Source organism: Rhincodon typus, chromosome 3, assembly GCF_021869965.1.
Source record: "Rhincodon typus isolate 14 chromosome 3, sRhiTyp1.1, whole genome shotgun sequence".
In the NCBI taxonomy this organism is placed as follows: domain Eukaryota; kingdom Metazoa; phylum Chordata; class Chondrichthyes; order Orectolobiformes; family Rhincodontidae; genus Rhincodon; species Rhincodon typus.
The window spans coordinates 99,930,033-99,951,087 of NC_063334.1; the positions used below are offsets into that span (position 1 = coordinate 99,930,033).

At 38.1% G+C, this 21,055-nt stretch overlaps 1 protein-coding gene across 1 annotated transcript in view; it reads right to left on the reverse strand.

The window, feature by feature from the left end:
* ap3b1a (adaptor related protein complex 3 subunit beta 1a) overlaps window positions 1-21,055 on the reverse strand; it is a 290,460-nt gene that overhangs the window by 21,875 nt on the left and 247,530 nt on the right. Inside the window, exons 22-23 of the mRNA XM_048593837.1 lie at window positions 20,858-20,955; window positions 6,323-6,461 (exon numbers count right to left, since the gene is read on the reverse strand). Of these exons, the coding sequence (XP_048449794.1) occupies window positions 6,323-6,461; window positions 20,858-20,955 (237 nt within the window). The remainder of the gene's footprint in view (window positions 1-6,322; window positions 6,462-20,857; window positions 20,956-21,055) is intronic.

The following is a 21,055-nucleotide window of genomic DNA, read 5'->3' on the forward strand; positions in this document are numbered from 1 at the left end:
CACTTGGGGCGAATGGGATCAAAGAGTATGGGGAGAAAGCCGGAATAGGCTATTGAGTTGGACAATCAGCCATGATCATGAAGAATGGCGGAGCAGACTCGAAGGGCCAAATGGCCTCCTTCTGCTCCCATCTTCTATATTTCTATGTTTCTATGATAGATGATGCACTCTTCACATGGTCTGGCAAGCAAGACTTTAAAAGTGCTGACTGGTTCAATGCTAACGTAACGGTGATGGAACCTATCATTGAAGCCAAACAGTCTGCCTTCATTAATTAGAAGAGATATGAGCGAGCAAATTCCATTCCACTAAGAGCTGCTCAAAGTAAAATGCAACAGATTTTGTACCACCAAGGTGGTGCACTGCTGGTCACAATTTACCAGAATATCCAGATTCCCTTGACACAAGGACCATCAGGGGCAAATATGAAAGCATCAAAAAGGGCAATAGGTCCATCTGCAAAGAAAATGTTCCATTAAAATGCATGGAACATTATGAGTGGTACTCTAGGGAGAATACTATCACTGAAGAAGCTCCAGATGCCATAAAATACGATGACATTAAAGCAGAGTGAGTTGGTAAAGCCATGATGACTTGCTTTCCATGCACAAAGTTGCAAATTTTGGTGCCACTTCACTTGAACTCATCAACTAGAAGAAATCAGCCCTCTTGCAGCATCTGTACAAACGTCGCTCTCAGCTGGAGAGAGGGTCAGTGCCCCAGAATAGGAATGATGCAAAGATTTTAATTCTGTACAAGAACAAAGGCAACAGCCGACATTGCAACAACTACCAAAGCATCTCCCTGCTGAGCAATGTGGGAGAAGTATTTGCCCATTTTATCCTTGTCAGACTGCAGATCCTGACCAAACACACTGACGTGGCATTTCAGTGTGATTTCAGAAAAGGAAGATTGACAAATGACATGATCTTCTCAGTCCTGCACCTGAATGAGAAATGCTATGAACAAGGAAGAATACCATACATTGTCTTCATCAATCTCACCAAAGCAATCAACAGTGAGAGTCAAGGCAGTATATTTGAGCTGCTGGAAAAAAAAATGCATCAGCTGCTTGGTGAAGCTGCTCAATGTGATCATTTTTTCCGTTGGAACATGATGGGTAAAAGTCAGCTATGACAGGCAACATCGGAACCCTTTGAGATCAGCAGTGAGGTCAACCTGGGTTGAATTATAGCACTAATGTTCTTTGGAATATCCTTTTTTTTTTTAAAAACTGTTGTCACATTACTTCAGGTCAACAGAGAATGTCTATTTACACACCAGGCCTGATGGAAAGCTGTTCAGCCTTGCTCAGCTGAGATCAAAACCAAAAAGGTGTGCCAAGTCCCCATTAGAGAGCAAGGACCTGGCTGACAATGTTAGATTAACATTCCACATCAAAGAACACCTGCAGTGGCAAAAGGACAGATTTTCTTACACTTGTACAGAGTTTGATTTGGTTATTGCATTAGGAAGACTAGAGCCGTGGTCCAGGATGTTTCCATACTGCCATCTATCAGCATTAATAATGTGGAGGCAGGTGTTTGTTGAAGGCATCACATATCTAGGCTTCACAATTGCCAATCTTTCACTGCATGCTGAAATCAAAACATGCCTCCCAAAAGCTGACTTTTTCAGTCCAAGCTAAATAGGAACATGGAACAGCAGCTACACGGTTGAGAACATTGAACTGTGAAGTCTCAAACAATACTCTCAACATCTCAGACTGGCCAAGTTCAGCAACTCATAAATCCAGGAGTATTCTAATTCATCAGCATTTTCCCATTACTAAGGTAATGGCCTCTGTTCACTCATGCTACATTAACTGCATGGATATCAGCTGTACACTCAGTGATCTCCTGTATGGTGAACTGGGCATGGGTCACAACCTCCTTGGTATCCATATCACTTCTACAAGCATACCTACAATCTAGGTATGAAAAAGGCAGACATTGAAAACAGGAGACAGTCACTGAGGCCGTGATATCTTGAGGCTGTGATATCTTAAGGCCGGCTGTTTTGGAAGGGCATTGGTAGGAGGTCAGCAGCGATGAAAAGTTCAGCTAGCTGAGAATTGGACCTAGAGTAAATGGACTGAATCATGCACCTTCTCAGATGATGGTTTTCTTCTGCAGTACACGTGGAGGCTGCAAAATACCAAATTCCTGAGCCACACCAGGTGATGCTTAACAGAGTTGACCATTATGGTACAAACTGACATATTAGGAGATTGAAAGCTGTCATAAAAAATAAATGGGTTTAATAAAACACCAATTAATACCTCCATCTGCATATAGTTAAATACAATTGACATACAATAAAGGGAAATATTATTTTTAATTAATCTGTTCAGACATGTCAGATTCTCAGGGCAGGTTGTACTTGAACCTAGACAGGCACACTACCACAGGAGAACATTTATACACATCCACACTTTTCCACAGTAATTAATATTTGCATTGTTGATATACACCATGTAGTTGGTGTATCTCCCGTCATCAATGTTCTAAGTTCATTAAGTGATAATCAGTGCCCAAACACAGAAAATAAAAGTGGATACAACATAGGCAGGATTTTTTTTTTTTTTTAAAAAGGCAGGCAGCAGGACATAATGTTCAGATGACAAATAAAACTGCAGAAGTACATTACTTTATTGATGACTTCCACACATGTTCAAAGTCTTTGAAATTCATGCCATCATTATACAGTTGTCAAGTTGATGGGAAATAAATTTTCCCATCCTCCACTAAAGGAAAAGCTCCCATTATGATGCATTCCCCCATCCTGAAGTGTCATCTGGTAGCACACCCAAATGGACATTTTTATATGACACAAAAGACAAGTACCAACAGTTTATCTAGTTCCAAAAACCATTATTATATTTCACATTGTCTACATTCAATATTCACACCAGCATGAAGGGTCATAAAGAACAATTCTCAACTCCAGCCAGGTCAGCTCCTCAAAAATTTGAGGATGAAGGTGAAAGGTTCAACAAAAGCTGCCTTTGTGCACACCAACTTACCATATTGCTCCTCTATAGTTCCAACAATTGTAGGCACAGGCGTTAATGAGAGAAAAAATAATGCAGAGTTTGATTGGAGAAGAAGTTAGTGTGGCCGAGACCAAATCAGTGAGAAGCTACTATTTCCAGTCACAGGTTTTGTCTTTCCTATACTAACTGGGTCCCAGCCTCCTGCTTTTGCTGCTCTTCTGGAGACAGAATCTATGACTGGAAGAGTGGCATGAGGAGGAGGGAACATCCAGAGGTGGCTGTCAAGGAAGATACCCCAAGGATCTTAGTATTGTTGTTAGTAGCAGAATAAACCTAACTATCTAAAGTGAGGGCTGGGATCAGGCAATGCTGCAGTAAAATGCCAATGAAATGACCTGGGAAAAGCAGAGGAGGACTGGTGATTCTGGAAGGAAGGAGAATGTAGGCTTGAACTCTGGATCAAAAAATGCACATTTAAGGGCGCTAGATTTAAAATTAGAACTGAACACGCTGCCTTTTGCCAGAATCCTGCATTAAATATTGTTAATTGACTAAATCCATGTAAATGAGAATGTCTCTTATTCATATCCACAGAAGATGGATGAAAATTGGATTTTAGGATCCATGGGGAAATTAAACCACATGAAGTTATAAACACAGAATTCCTATTGTGTGGAAAGATCCCATTCAGCCCATCAAGTCTGCACTGATCCTCTGAAGTGCATTCCACTCAGCCCCAGCCACTCACCTTATCTGTGATCCCGCATTTACCATGGCTAATCCACCTAGTCTACACATCCCTGGACACTATGGTACAATTTGGCATGGTCAATCCACCTAACTTGCATATCTTTGGACTGTGGAAGAAAACTCAAGTTGGTTTACCAAAGTTCAGGGTGATGGAAGCCATCAAAAATGTGATGGGTAAACATGGAAATTAATCAAATTACTAATGCAGCACTTTTCCATTTAATATTGCTATTGTGAATGTAATAGAACATTACAGCGCAGTACAGGCCCTTCGGCCCTCGATGTTGCGCCGACCTGTGAAACCAATCTGAAGCCCATCTAACCTACACTATTCCATTATCATCCATGTTTATTCAATGACCATTTAAATGCCCTTAAAGTTGGCGAGTCTACTACTGTTGCAGGCAGGGCATTCCACGCCCTTACTACTGAGTAAAGAACCTACCTCTGACATCTGTCCTACATCTATCACCCCTCAATTTAAAGCTATGTCCCCTCGTGCTAGCCATCACCATCCGAGGAAAAAGGCTCTCGCTGTCCACCCTATCTAAACCTCTGATCATCTTGTATGTCTCTATCAAGTCACCTCTTAACCTTCTTCTCTCTAACGAAAACAGCCTCAAGACCCTCAGCCTTTCCTCATTAGACCTTCCCTCCATACCAGGCAACATCCTGGTAAATCTCCTCTGCACCCTTTCCAATGCTTTCACATCCTTCCTATAATGCGGCGACCAGAACTGTACGCAATACTCCAAGTGCGGCCGCACCAGAGTTTTGTACAGCTGCAACATGACCTCATGGCTCCGAAACTCAATCCCTCTACCAATAAAACCTAACACACCATAAGCCTTCTTAACAACCCTATCAACCTGGGTGGCAACTTTCAGGGATTGATGCACATGGACACAGAGATCTCTCTGTTCATCCACACTACCAAGAATCTTACCATTAGCCCAGTACTCTGTATTCCTGTTACTCCTTCCAAAGTGAATCACCTCACTTTTCCGCATTAAACTCCATTTGCCACCTCTCAGCCCAGCTCTGCAGCTTATCTATGTCCTTCTGTAACCTGCAACATCCTTCCACACTATCCACAACTCCACCGACTTTAGTGTCATCCGCAAATTTACTAACCCATCCTTCTACGCCCTCATCCAGGTCATTTATAAGAATGACAAACAGCAGTGGCCCCAAAACAGATCCTTGCGGTACACCACTAGTCACTGAACTCCAGGATGAACATTTCCCATCAACCACCACCCTCTGTCTTCTTGCAGCTAGCCAATTTCTGATCCAAACCGCTAAATCACCCTCAATCCCATGCCTCCGTATTTTCTGCAATAGCCTACCGTGGGGAACCTTATCAAACGCTTTACTGAAATCCATATACACCACATCAACCGCTTTACCCTCATCCACCGGTTTGGTCACCTTCTCAAAGAACTCAATAAGGTTTGTGAGGCACGACCTACCCTTCACAAAACCGTGTTGACTATCCCTAATCAAATTATTCCTTTCTAGATGATTATAAATCCTATCTCTTATAATCCTTTCCAATGATTTCAGTAATATTCTATGAACGCTGGAATAAGATATAATTTGTTTATTGAATGTGTGGTACATTCAAAACTGTCTCAGTTGAGCTTAGTATCTTAGTTTTTTTAAAACGATTCATTACTCATTATACAGAACATATTCCTACATTTGTCATGTCTTGCAGATGTCAATTTATAGAATTCTGCATTACATAATGATATACAAATTAAAATTCAGCTTCACAGATTTAATTTGCTCATCTTCTACTCTATATTGACAGGTTTCCTTTAAAACAAACTGTTTTTTCAACAAGTATTAAAACCTGAGTTTGTCGTCTCATTGATGGTTTCACTCTGGATCTGGAAACTATAAGTCTACCAACTGAAATCTTGAATTACCCATTTCTGTGGTGTTGAACTGTTAATTGTATTTTTGTTTTTCTACTTTTTAGTAAGAATGACTGTACCATTTAACTTGTTAAACTTGGTTTTCTTTATTTTCCTGCTTTGTACCAAAATTCTGCACCTAGGTGCCTTTGTACAAGGGATTGTGGTTGCACTCATTTTTATTTTAGTTGCTTAAGAAACATACCAGTTTAATTTAGCATTCTGTTTTGTCAAATTTGAGTTGCAGTTATAATTGATTTTAACGTAACTGTATATTGCGTCACACCCAACACATGATTAAATACTTTAGCAACAAGGGATTAGTATCTATGTTGTGATCATCCATCCAGGCTAGTTAAGCTGTCTGATCTCATTGATACTGAGTTAAGAAGAAAAAAAATACAAAAATCTCAAAGTTAGGGAGCTGCAATCAAATTGAATATAGGCATTCACATGTTTATAAAATACTTGCAATATACTCTCATAGTTTTCCTCATCAGAATCTTTCAAATGAGGCAAGCTAAGTGATTCTTTCTTTATCTCGCTGGAATAAAACTTTTTCTAAAGAGAAAATTCCTCCATATATGCACAGAATGATTATACCAGTGTTTTCAGAAATCACATTAAAAAGAGTAAACTGAAACGTCTAAGTTACCTGTGAATATTATCTTGGCCAGAAGGCACAACCCCAACATTAGCCATGTTTACCACCTTATGCACAATCGCCTGGCTGGAGGAATTCTGTGGAGAACCTGTGATTGCTGTAGAATTTTCATTCATTCCTGTCAGTTTTCCTGTAAATATACAATTTGTGTGGTTAGATAAATTCTCAGTTCAAACATTGTCAGTGTATTCACATCAATACTACATGAAATTATTTTCTAGGAACAAATTTACAAATCACAACAAACTGCACTGAATTTCTAGGTCAAATTAAAAATAACAAGATTTCTTCCTTTAATTATTCTTAACATTTAGTTTTAAACATTGAAAAGTATTTTATGAGCCACAAACAGCATAAAACAGCTAACTCCGAAAAGTTAATGATTATTTATTTATTTACAATCAATGCAGGAATTGTACAGTTCCTGATGCATAACTTATTTTACGTACAAGAGGTCACCAGTAATCAGAGAAACTGACTAGTCACTATACAAGATACAACCAGCACTATTCAGCACTGGAACATTTTACTAATAACTGCAATCTACATTTGAACAGCTAAAACCAGATACATTATTCCATTGCAAATATATGCTAATTTCACAGAGAAGATTAAAAAAAAAACTACTGAATATGCAAAAATAATTATTTAATATGAATCAATACACTTTATGGGGTCTCATTCATTTACCTAGTGCAAAGATATGCCCATCAAATCAACACAGTAAAAATTGTGTGCAACACCAATGTAGACCAGTGTAACAGTTCTTGTTTTATCACCTTTAGACATCACATATCAAATGGATGCAATAAGTATCAAATGAAGATGGTCGTGTTTTTAGTACTGCTTTCTCATTTGCCCCCACCTTACATTTTTGGGCCAATCAACTGTTTCATTTTATTCTGGCTCCTGTTCCTGATTTTGTGTTTCAGGAGTCAAGAATTTTGGACACTAACCACATTCAGAATGGCATTCTTCAACAGCTTGAAAATAAACAAGCAGTTGGTGAATAGAAAAGCTGCTTAAAAAATTAAACATGGGAGAAAGAATTCTTATTTAACTGATACACAAATGTTCACAAAATGCTTCCCATCAAAAGGGATTTAAAATTCCATATTTTATTTTCATGTACACAGCCTTGTGTAATAAAGAGGGTGTCTGAAGCATGTGAACCAATCAGACACCACGGATCATAAATACAGAATACACGATGACTGGCAGTGAAATAGGATTTTTATTTCCATGTGAGAGTTATGGTGCATCTCATGAGTGGAGATAAAAATCCACATTTCATTGCTCTCCATATATTCCATTTTAAATACTTGTATGATCTTATAACAAATTTTAATATATGTTAAGTAAGTTTTAATGAGGACCATTACGAGCATGGATGTAAGCTTCAATTCTTCCTATTAGGACATGATGCGACCTGCCATCATAATGCTCTTTTGTGTGAATTCTGTTACAAGTTTATAAAACTATCTTGGCCCAGATACTACACTTTCTATCAAGGAATCATGAAGTGAAGTGGAAATAGATAATTTGAACTGATTCTAAAGCACGACACTTAAATTTCTGGATGAATATGAACAACTGAAGCTAAGTATTACGAATCTACTGAGATTATAGAGAGAAAAATATTCACCACAAATAATTATTGATATGCTTTTAACTATTGTTCTACTGCATGAGTAATTTTAAAAAAATAGAGCTCTACACAAATTGGAGAAAAATTACTGGATTTAAATTCCACCAGACACTCTGATGGTGTCTCTTACATAAACAAACCTAACAGTTAAGTTAATTTAAGATCACTGACAGGTTGAGGACACAAAATGTCACTGACAACATTTCCAGAGGATTAAAATTTGTATGAAATGGTAGGAAGCTTAATTTAAATCTAAATCCACTGCTACTTACTAAGCATTTTAGAATGCCCATTCAGATACTGCACACTGAAATTAATGTAACTATTCAGTCTTCTCTATTAAATGGAGTTCTTATTCTTTCTAGACTGCACATGGGGTCATGTGTTTGTGATAACAGACATAATTGATGGGTTATGATTCACGAATTAACAAAATTGCAAGGATCTAAAACTAAGTACGATATAGAAAAGTAAACAATTAAGAATCTCAAGTGCAGTTCATAATATTTTGCTTTGATGGGAACACCCCCCTTTACTTTTGTTATCTACCACACCCCTAGGTTCTGTTGTGTATGGGTTACTCTCAGCATAGCCAACCGATTTTCAACCATTGTTGGCAATAGTTGTTAGCACCCTACCCAGCATTTCTTTCTCCCTCAGCTTATCATCATTAACCTGTTTGCCTCCCCCTCCCTCTATGTACACTATTCACTTCTTTTCCTCACAACTTTCCCCTGTTATCAGCATAAATAACACCCTTTCCCAGCTATTTTAACTTCTGACAAAGGGCCATAGGACTTGAAATCTTCTCCTTACAGATGCTGCCAGATCTGCCGAGTTTCTATAGCACTTTGTTTTTGTTAGAGATTTCTGTAGCCAAAGTTTTTTGGTTTTATTTTTGCTTTGAATTGTTGAGTAAATACCATTTTTGGAGTGTGTTTGGAAACAAGCACTCCATTTATTATAAATTATAAGAGTTCAAAATCCTGCAACAATGATTAAAATACTTTGGTTTAACTACATTATGATATTGAGGGCATAGTTACACTTACCCAAAAAGTTAACAGGATTTAAGAAAAGGCAAATTATACACCCGCTCACTTTCTTAAATGCAGAGAGCGATCACTGAAAACAAAGCTTAAAATTCAGCTTACATTATAATAAAGCTACATGTTCATGTGACTCATCAGTTAAAAAAAAATCATGGTTCATAAGCTGCTTTCAACCAGACAAAGCAAACTTCACTATTTGCAGGCAAGCTAGGCATAAGGTTGTTGCAAAGCTCTACACTCATTCATGATTTAAACTACCTCCATCAAGCTCTATTCAACAGCAAATACTGAATAAATTAATGTAACCATGTTTATGTTAAAAGCCTGCTCCCTCAGCATGTAATTAAAGGAAATGTTGCACAAAGCCTGTACTTTTGTCAACCTCCTGTAAATGGAAAGATGGATAGCACTCAGACAAGTGAATGCAATGCTTCATATTTAACCTTAACACTCTTGTCATTAACGGTTTGCCTAACTTGTTCTTTAAAAGACAAGGTACTGCTCCATTGAAGTAAAATTAAAAATCAACTATACCATGCTTTTCAGAACAGAAGATTCATTATCTTCAGCTAATGTATTGGCATAAAACACAGTAACATCCTATCAAGTGAGGCGCACATTCAATCTGCCTTTTACTCGTGCTGTTTTATTGTTATAGGCAATTTGTACCACTCAGCATGACAGTGTAAACTGAATCAAGATTAATTTACATGCAAAAGAACACTTAAGAGGAGCAGCATGGTAAGCAAATGTATTGTCTTGATTGCTGAGGTGGAAAAGAACTTGGGAAAAAAAGTGCACTATAATTAAGGAGCATCAAATGTGACTGCTTTAGAGTTGTTTGGTGCTGTAAAAGGTAACTATGTGTTGGCTTATTTAGGAACATAAGAAACAGGAGCAGGCGGCCATTTGGCCATTAGAAGATGCTCTTCTGTTCAGGAAGATGATGGCAAATGCTCTACCTCAACCCCCACTTCTCTGCCTTGTCTCCATATTTCTTGGTTTTCCATAAAATTCAATAGATTTGTGGATATTGTTTGAACAAATTCTCTGACTAGAATTCTCTACACCAAAGGGCTGTGGGTGCTCAAAGATTCACAAAATTTTGATGAAGCAGCTCATGACTTCTAGTTCTAGGCTGTCCAGCCAGGGCAAACATCCTCACTAATATAAAAACAAAATACTGCAGATGCTGGAAGCCTGAAATTTAAAAAAAAACAGAAAATGCTCAAAAATCTTCACAGATTAGACAGCATCCAGGGAGACAGCAACTGAGCAACCAAATAACAAAGTAATCTACCTGCAGACATGACAAAATTTTGCACTGAGTCTTAAATTTCAGGCAATACCAAAACTAAATTAGCCTTATAACCAACTGAATTAAGCAGACATAAAACTGTTTCTAGCAACTTGCTGAAATTAATGGTAGAATAAGTGGAGTTTTGCTTTAAATCTGCCATACAAGATAATCTTGGCCAAACGCTTTACAGAAGTGATAGTTCCGGTACTGTTCTAACTTTTTACTGTCTTACAAATTTGTGCCAAGTTACTTGAAATTCTATCTCCTCGACAGATGTCACTAACTTGAATTAAAAGCAGACAGTTAAGTAGAAACTGGAAGCAAAAAGCAGAAAGGAAAACTGGAATTAATCAGTCGGGCAGCATCTGGGAGACAACAACAGGGTTCATGTTTCAGATCATTCACCAGTTGTCAGAACCAGCAAAGGTTACAGGTGTAATACGTTTTGAGCAGGGAAAAGGTAGTGTGGGGTAGTTAGGAGGGAGAAACAACTAAAAGGAAGAGGGGTAAAAATGACAGGAGAAATTAAGTGGCAGAAGGGGTAAGACAAAAGAGGTCAGAAAGGAACAAGTAAACAGAGGATGGATCTGTAAACGGAAACAATAGGTACAGATCAAAATAAACAGAAATGGTTGTGATTTGAAGTTTCTGAACTCAATGCTGAATTGGAAAGGCTCAAAATTTAACGATGAGGATGCAGTTCCTTGAGCTTCATTCAGAGTGTAGGAGGGAGAAATAAGGTTGTGAGTAAATGGAGAATTAAAATAGCAAGTGACTGGATACACAGGGTTATATTTGCAGGTGGAAACAGAGATAAGCAGCAAAGTAGTCATCTAATGGATATTTGGTCACCCGAGTGTAGAGAAGGCGGTGCTGCGGACAGTGTTATTTACTGAATTTTACACAGTACAAGTCGCTGTATCACTTTAAACAGTGTTTGGGGCCCTGGATGGTGGGAATGGAGGTACTAAAGGGCCAAAGATCATATTTCCTGAAAATGCATTATGGGGGTGTTGGGAAAGCAAGTTAGAAGCATGGTCTAGTCACTAGCATGGCTTAGGGGGTTGGTGGGGGGGGGGGGGGGGGGGGGGGGGGGGGAAGAGCAGGTGTGGTTATGAATCAGATTAAATAAGGTTTTAAAAAAACTTAAAGGTTTAATGATTGTATATAATTCAAAATAATACAGACAACATCAGTCTTGAAGAATTGTCATATTTGAGTTGAAATATTAATTCTATTCGCATTTCTCTCTCCGCAGGACAATGTGTTGGGTGAGCCAATAACATCCACATCCCATGAACAAATAAAAGATGTGCTAGGCCTACTGTACATTTCCAGCATGCAAACAAAGTGCTGGAGGAATTCAACAGGTCTGGTAGGATCTGTGATGAAAGAGTTAAAGCTTCAAGTTCAATATAATTCTTGTTTGAAACTGTATTACCAGCACTTTGTTTTATTATTATCCTTGATTTCGCTGTGCTTTCTTGCAGCAATATTTCCATTTGAAACAAAATTTTCAAAACAATATTAAACTGGAAAGTGTTTTCAAGGCACTTATTGTGATACATACAAAATTATAATCTTGTAAATGAATGCAACTTAGAACACTAGTGAATGCCTATTACTGACAACACCTGACAACACATTTTTAATAGGGATGTTATTATGTATAGCACCCAATAGTTGCTACTACTTTACCTGAAAAGGGCAAAATATAGGCAAAGCATTAAATCCTTCATCTCCATTCATTAGCAATTACTGCTCGACTGTTACAGTGTCAACAGAAAGTCCAACTGTGTTTAGTATTGTTGAATCCCTGACAGTGCAGCTAACCAATAATTCTTAGTCAAGTAGACTACTTTGAGCGTACCAAAGGCCTTACAGTATTCCAATTTTTGCACTCAAGATAGGAATTGTATCACCCCTGGCAATTTCAAATATAGACATTCCTAAAGTACTGCTCACCAAAGCACTCAAACTAATTTTCCAAACCACAGATGATAAGTTGAGATCTAAATAGTGTGAACCAGCAGAATTATTTTAGATGGCCTGGAATTAAAGGTAGCTGGTATCAATCTCTCAAATAATTCATTTTTCAATATCAAACACATGCACAAATTACAATCGTAAATGACCTTCTTCTTATCCATAAATGCAATATTCTCCATGATATTGTTCAGTTACCAGTACATTATGAAGAGTAGTATTCGATAGAAAAGTATGCAGTATGAAAACGTGCACCAAAGAACAGCTGTGATTTCCATTTCCTGGATTTAATACGTCCACATAATTTAGAAAATTATAGTTTTTGGCTTCTGTGATATGACTTTCCTTATTTACCTGAAACAAATGAAGGAAATTCACTGGAGCCGCAAGTGTAATGTAGCTGAATCTTGATGAACAAAACTAATTTGCCAATAAATGTTACGGTTGGTTCACAATGTCTAGATGTGTAATGAAAGAGAATGAGAATGGTAAACTTGAATATCCTGTTTCAATCTAGCTTGCATTTATTCAGGGTAACCCTTTATTGTGTGGCATTATTTTAGTATGTTTTCTGCTGTGGTGCCAGCATTGTATAATTAGACAGTGCACAAATAGGATCAGGGCACAGAAATGCTAATATAACGAGTGAAACAATTGCTGAAGGCAATCTTCCAAAAGCAAAAGAAAAGATCAATTTATCAACAGCATGCTTTCATGTCTGAAATCCCGGCGTGGTGCTTTACTGAAAGATTGACTTCTACTCAGTGGAACCTAATGCATTAGGAATATTGCATAAAAACATAACTTTTGAAAAACCCTTATTCAGAGTAACCTTTCTGGTCGATTAAACATAGCACATAGCTGCCACATTTACTCACAAAAAGAATCAACAACTATAGAAGGAAAATAGCGAAAGAAAAAGGAATTTTGGCAACAACTCCATCGAGGTTCACTCTAATTCCCAGTGAGTGCTTCCTCTACCAACTGATGGTTCTGTTTGACTAATCAGCAAAGTGGCTCACTTACAACAAAAGTAAACAAAATGTAACCAAAACCTCAGTGCACAGAAAAAGTACACAAACAGGAAAAGCAATCTGCAGCTGTAACATTTTCCTGCATTTGTAAAGCAGATGAAAAAAAGCAAACAGATAGTGGTTCAGAATGAACTCAAGCCAGGCATGCACTCACCTGTCATTGCAGAAGTAGTGGAAGACACAGATACATGCTTTTGTCAGCAGAATAAGAGGAGCAAGAAACGCAATATTAGTAAGGCAGTCTGTTAGGTATCCACTTCCTAATGTAATTTCATTTCTAGACTTTTACATATTACGTTTTGAACAGTTGAAAGAGAATGCACGTGACAGCCCAACCGTCAGAATTTAATGTAAATGGTAGCAAAGATGCATCATCTGCAGTTAAACCAACATTCTTTGAAAAAAAACCAATTTTTGAACACATTTCAGAATGTAGCTCTCTTTGACACGTGCTGGAGGAATTAGACTATACTTCTAAAATTTAGATATGATTTGTTTTAAATGAGAATTGCAGTGGGATTTCTGGATGAAAATAAATCAAAGCAATGCACTTACAGCATTTGAAAGGTTGCAGAATTGCCTGAAGCTACATTAATATATTCGGTTACCAAATCAAAGCAGCAAAATAAATCCAGTTTTTCCTCTCCATTTTACTCTGTATTATCCCTCTGAATTCATACCATCTTGCATTCAGGAGAGCCTAGTATGCAGACATCTTTGTGATAGTATCTAATGCTGCTCCTTCATTGTAACAGGCCAACCTAGCCCCCAAGGGAAAACGTACAAACACTCGATCAGATGAACTGAATCTGTCGCTTTTAGGAAAGAAATCTTGTAGAATTTCAGCTATCAAGCCAACTTACCTATGTGACCTTAGCTGTTCCAAATTGATATGCACCCTTACTCTCACCTCACCAACTGGATCACAGTGAACTACGATATAAGCTCATTCACAAGGCAAATTAATGCATGAAACCTGGCTCTCATTACATCCATACCTGTACATTATTAGCAAGTTTCCAATTCACAATGATCGATGTACCAAGTGATCTACCATCACATATGAAATAATTTAAAAGGTTACATAGTAACATTTTTCAGTAAAGTCTAAACATTTGTTTACATAAAATTTCTATATTCTACTTACTACATTTTCTCGAAAACTTGGACAATCAGATACTCAGTAGGAATCTCAAATATCAGGAAGTTTATGTTTTAACTATCAAAAGTAAGACCATCAGGCTCATACATTCTTGTCCGACCTCTTAGCTACACTTGTCCATTATGTCTTACAGTTCCTAGAAGGTTGAAATAACCCACAGTGTTATGCTTTTTTGGGTGTATTCTTACATCTCTCCATGTGGATGGTTGACGGCTGATGGACTGATATATTTCAGCACCTGACTGCAGTGCAATTGTAAATATAGCACCCTGGATGTACCTCCACATGTCATTATTTATGAATAATAATAATAAAAGATCATCCCGATATCCTCCTTTCCTCCCCCACCAAATGCAAGAGACAAATAGCTTATTTGGAAATTCAGTCAAAATAAAAAAATCAAAGCCTTACTGGCAACATTAAACTCCAGGGCACTTCCTCAAAAACCTAACTTCACCGGACCTCACGTCACATGCCTGACCCTTTCATGAATGTTAGGGTTCAATCTTTATTACCGCTCTATGTTTTTTCCATGGGTTGATCATTCACTGAAAAAAAACACTAACCTGCACATCCAGCCTCACTTTCTACTTCCTCAATTAAACAGGTGGGCCCAAATTCTATCACCTCAAACTTCCTTCTTATTGATCATCAACACTCCATTTAATGTTACATAATTTTATATATTAATTCAATCTATAGTACTGGGGGAGAAATTGAGCGATGAGCGAGATGGTAGTATACTGGTAATGTCACTGGACTCAGAACCCAGAGACCCAAGATAAGAATATGGTTGAAATCCTACCATGGAATTATTTTAGGGAAGGCAATGGCCTAGTGGTATTATCGTTGAACTGTTAATCCACAGACCCAGATAAAGTTCTGGGCACTCGGGTTCGAATCCTGCCACAGCAGATGGTGGAATTTGAATTCAATAAAATATCTGGAATTAAGAATCTAATGATGACCATGAATCCATTGTCAATTGTCGGAAAAACCCATCTGGTTCACTGTTGTCTTTTAGGGAAGGAAACTGTCATCCTTACCTGGTCTGGCCTACATGTGACTCCAGACCCACAGCAATGTGGTTGACTCTGAACTGCCCTCTGGGCAATTAGGGATGGACAATAAATCCTGCCTGGTCAGTGATCCCCTCATCCTATTCATGATTAAAGGATATGGGTTCCCACTTCACTGAATCCAAGCTCTTAAGGTGTAAAATGTAAATGCAAAATTAGTTGCTTAATTAAGTTAAGAGTAGTTTTGTTCTTGTGCTTCTTGGTTTTTTAAATTCTGAAGAAAATACTAAGTCCTTTGAGTTGGGGAAACCAAAACAGGAATTCAATACTACATCAGGTGCCAAAATGCAGTGCTGAAATATTTAAAGCTGGTGATCTGAGGAATATCGCCTACCTTCTGGCTCTGATCAATTTGTTCCAGAAGCCATGTATCCTAATCATCAATAAAAAGAAATAAAGTACTATACTATACTCAAGTCATGAACATTCACTGCACCTGCTATGCTATTGCTGTTGTTTGCAAACTTGGTTTCTAAAGTGAATAGCAGGATAATTTTATTAAGTACTCAATAAGTATTGAGCTTCAAATTCTATGTTGTGTGGTTAAGGAGGGAAGGATTTAATTATATTTTAGTTCTGAGAACATGCACTTAAATGAGGCTTTTATACATCCCCTTGAGGTGACCAGTTCAGTGTTTTAGAAAGCAGAGTAGAGAATTGAGAAAAAGTTGAAACGGTTGCCTGGCAGCATGTATACTATGGCTTGTATAAGAGTGAGAATACAAAACCAATCCTTTACAAAGGAAGGACCATTCAGAAGGTGAGAGAGAGAGCGTTCAGATTTCTTTCAGAAGGAAAGAAATAAGGCATTCAGGGAGCAAAAAAACACGTGCAGTTTAGCAGCTTCCAATCAGGGCAGGAGGAAAGTAGTTCCGGGTGTTTTAATGTTAGTCACAAAAAGTTTGAGAAACAGAAGGCTGTTGAAGGAATTGGGTAAGAAGTTCAAGGAATCTGTGTTAAAAGAAATAAGTGAACTCTTAGCGGTTTAAGGGTTTCAGGAAGGATGATTAACTAGCACAGAGAATGTAGAAGTTCGTTAGAAAGAAATGAAATACTGCTGTGCCAACTGAAAAACATCTTTAAAGTGGAAACAGATGACTCTCGCTGTGGTTTCAGTATTTGTATGGAGGAGAGTAAAAGGGTTCAAACTTTATTTCTGATATTCATAATGAAACTATCCAAAACCAGTTCTTACATAGTGCAAAAATCGTTTGTGTATAATAAACTTGGCTGTTATGTTTGAGGCACTTTGGAGCCTCGTCAATATGTTCAGTGATTGGCCACCACTGAAGTTATAATCGCGAACGTAAAATCTATGGTCCATCAAGCCAGGTTTCACTCTGGGACCTGACCTTTCCAGTAATACCGGAGATGGGATCATAATACAAGGTACAGGAGTTTTCGCTGCCTGACTGCACCCAGTGCTTGAAAATGACCGACAAGATATGAAATGTAGAATTTTGTACTCTACTGCTATGTCTGTTGAATATCCAAAAGGTTGATGTGATATGGCCAGTGTCAGTAAAGACAGTTAGAGTATGCTTATTGCCTCACATGCTAGCTTGATTCTCATTTTCAACTTGCAGTGCTGAGCACGATAAGGCCAGTAAATCAATTCCACTTGATCACTCTTTCTCCACAGCTCTTGTAACTAAGTTGTTCTTTAAATATTACTATTGAGTCTGCTTCCACCACTTTTAAGCTAATTTACCCCAGATCACAACCACCTGTGTAAAAAATGCTTATATCGTCTCTGGTACATCAGCTAATCATCTTACATTTAAGGTCTTTGGTGATCTCTTCCTTCATATCTATCACTTTTGCCTATTGTCCTGCATTTGAACAATTGCAGTTTCTCCGCTTTAAATGAAGGCACTTCATCCTTAGCAGCATTCCTAGGATTCTTCTTCAACCTTTGCCAAACCTTTGACATTCTTCCTCAGATGTGATGCCAGAATGGAACACAATACACCAGTGAAGATTTCCTTGCTTTTGTACTCTCCCTCCATTAAGAAAGCCAAGGATCCACTGTACATTTTCAAAAGCTTTCACACATTCTCAAATTTTTCTGGTATGTTCTGCTGATTTCTGTTAGTGCAGCCTTTTTAAATTATACTATTTAGTTCATGTTGGCTTTCCTTATTTTTCCTACCAAAATATATCACTTTGCACTTATCTCTATTAAATTTAATCTGCCATGAAAACAAAAATTGCTGGAAATCACAGCGGCTCAGGCAGCATCCATAAAGAGAGCAAGCTCATGTTGAGTATAGATGGCTCTTCATCAGAGCTGATGTGAGCATCTGCAGTAATTTGCTCCTTAATATGCCATGTGACTGCATATTTTACCAATCTGGACATATCTTCCTAAGGTCTGTTACTATTCATTTCTATGTTGACTGCTATATTTCCAAGTTTTCTACAATTTACAAACTTTGAAATGTTGAACTGTATATTCATCGAATCCTGGTTGGATCACCTTAGAGTGGGGAGTGTGCAGTTCTTCTTGCCATATTATACAAAACAATTTAAGGCATTGAAAATTGCAAGGATTATACCAGAAATATGGATATCAACATCAAGAATGCACTGCCATGATGGCTCTCTTCTCTCTTGAAAACAGACGAATTATGGGTGACCTAATAGACACCTTTAAAAGTATAAAAAGTGGACAGAAAGAATCGTTTCTCTTGTGGGTAACAGGTCATCAATAATTCTTTAAAGTTCTTTCACAGGATGTGTGTGTCGCTGGCTAGGTTACTTTTGTTGCCCATCCCTCACCAATTGAGAAGATGGTGGTGAACTGCCTCCTTGAACCGATGTAATGCAAGTACATTGACAATGCTGTTAGGAAGGAGTTCCAGGGGTTTGAGCAAGTGTCAGTAAAGGAATGGTGATATAGTTCTAAATCTAGAAAAGATTGAGGCTTGCAGTGGAACTTACAGGCTTTAGTGTTTTCATGTATTTGCAGCCATTGTTCTTCCAGGTGGTAATGGTTGGAAATCAAAGGGTGCAGTCACAAAAGTTTTAATGAGTTGCTGTAGTGCATCTTATAGACAGAAGACATTGTCACTCTGTACTGGTGATGAAGGAAATGAATATTTTCACTGCTAATCAAGAAGGCTTTAGTGCCATGGATGGTACTGAGCTCAAATATTGTTGGATTTGCACTGATTGGCAAATGGAAAATATTCCATCAGACCCCTGACTTGTTCCTTGTAAATGGTAGACAATAAAGGTGTCAGCTAGTTACCCCAGCAGAATTCCCAGCCTCCGATCTGGACTTGCAATTGCAGCATTTATTTGGCTGGTCCAGTTCAATTTCTAGTCAATGGTAATCATTGGGATGTTGATAGTGGGAGCTTCAGCAAAGGTAGTACTATTAAATGTCAAGGGGTGATAGTTAGATTCTCTCTTGTTGGAGATGGTCATTGTCCAGCACTTGCATGGCATGAATATTACTTGCCACCTACCAGCCAAGGCCTCAATGTTTTCCAGGCCTTGCCAATCATGGTAACAAACCACCTCTGTCTCAGGGCAGTCATGAATAACATTGAAATTGTGTAATCATTAGCAAACATCCCTACTCTGGCCTTATGAAGGTGGGAAGATCAATGATAAAGCAGCTGAAGATAGCTGGGCAAAAGACACTACTTTGAAGAACTCCTGCAAAGATGTCCAGGATCTGAGATGACTGACCTCCAACAACAACAACTTCCACTGTCCTCTGAATAACTCCAACTAATGGAGTGCACTGCCCCCAATTCTCTTCTCAATTCCACACTACGAAATGTTGCCTTGATGCCACTTTCAACTCATCTCCGAATTTGAGCTGTTTTGTCCATGTTTGGACTGGGGTTTTAATGAGATCTGCAGCTAAGTTGCTCTGGTAGAAGTTCAAATGGAGCATAAACACTGAAATGGACAGTTAAGCCAAATGGCCTGTTTCTGGGCCTTATAGCCTATGTATAAATCTAGGTCAATATTATTTATCAAAAACAGCATAAACCTAACAATGTTCCCTGCAAGACACCACTGTACACTTGCCACTGGTGCGAAAAGCAACTATTCCTTCTGTCCCTAAACCAATTTTATATCCCATCCTACTACAGGGTTATTAATCCCATGGCCTTCTATTTTGTTAACATATCTATTGTTTCATATTTTATTGAATGACTTTTGAAAGTCCATGTATCAGAGTCCATCCATCAACTGCACTAACTTCAAGCATTTGTTACTTCAAAGAACTGAATTTGGAAATTGAACACAATTTATCTTAAACAAATTCATTCTGGCTTTGTTATTAGCCCACAATATTCTAAATGTCAACTTATTTTGTCTCTGGTTGCCTCTCAGGGCTCTCTCCACCGGTGGTGATGTTAGACTAGCAGGCTGTAGTTGCAAAGTTTATCCCTCCATCCTTCCTTAAAAAAAGGGGCTCCAATATTTTTTCATTCCTCTGACACCATTCCTGTATCCTAGTTAGGTTGAAAGATCATGGCCAGACGCGCCATAATTTATATCTTTATTTTCCTGAGCAATTTATCCCATTAGACCCAATGAGTTCTCTTTTTTGGAGGTCTGCTAACAATAAGAATATCCTATATTTTCAACTTACTCAATATTGCTACCACCTCCTCCATTACTACTTTATTTGCAGCATCCTCTTCTCTAACAAAGATGGATGCAAAATACCTCAGCCACGTCCTCTGCCTCCACTAGGTTAATGTCTTCGGTACCAACCTGTCCTACTCTTCCTTCAACTATCCTTTTACCACACGCTTATGAAAAGCCTTATGTTCTCTTATAAGCTTGTCATTAAACTATTCACATATTCTGCAGTATTTCTTTTTCCCAACTGAAATCTCTGCACTTCCCATATTTAGCTTTGCTAGTGTTTCAGGCAGTACCTCTCATTATCAGAACTATGTCAAAAATATTAATTCAATGGCTTTCCTCAGGGATCTGCCTAACTTGCTCAATGTTTCCACCAATGAACAACTTCAGACATTGCCTCCCACTTCATGTGTGCGTGCACACACACACACACACACCCCCAAAATATTTCAACAATTTACTGAGGAATGATTTCAATGTAGGGAACCAGTTGGGGAGATATACCAAATTAATACTCGGCTTCTCTCACTGAATCAGAGTAGAACAGCATTTCAAAGTTTCATTTTATCTTAGAAGAGGATGCAGATCTAAAATAATGCAAAACCTACATTCCTTGAAGATCATAAAATGAAATAGCTCATTCCTCACCTTGCTCTTTCTTGAAATCCTTTTCAGATGTGGCGACTGGCAGAAGCAGCTCTCCCACTGGAGGTTGGACAGTGACATTGAAATGATCATTGCACGTGCTGCAAAACATTTACAAAATTGAAGACTTATGAATCAAAGTTAATATGTGCAGTACATGCTGATATCTTAAGTTGGGACTGGCTCAATTTTGTCATAATT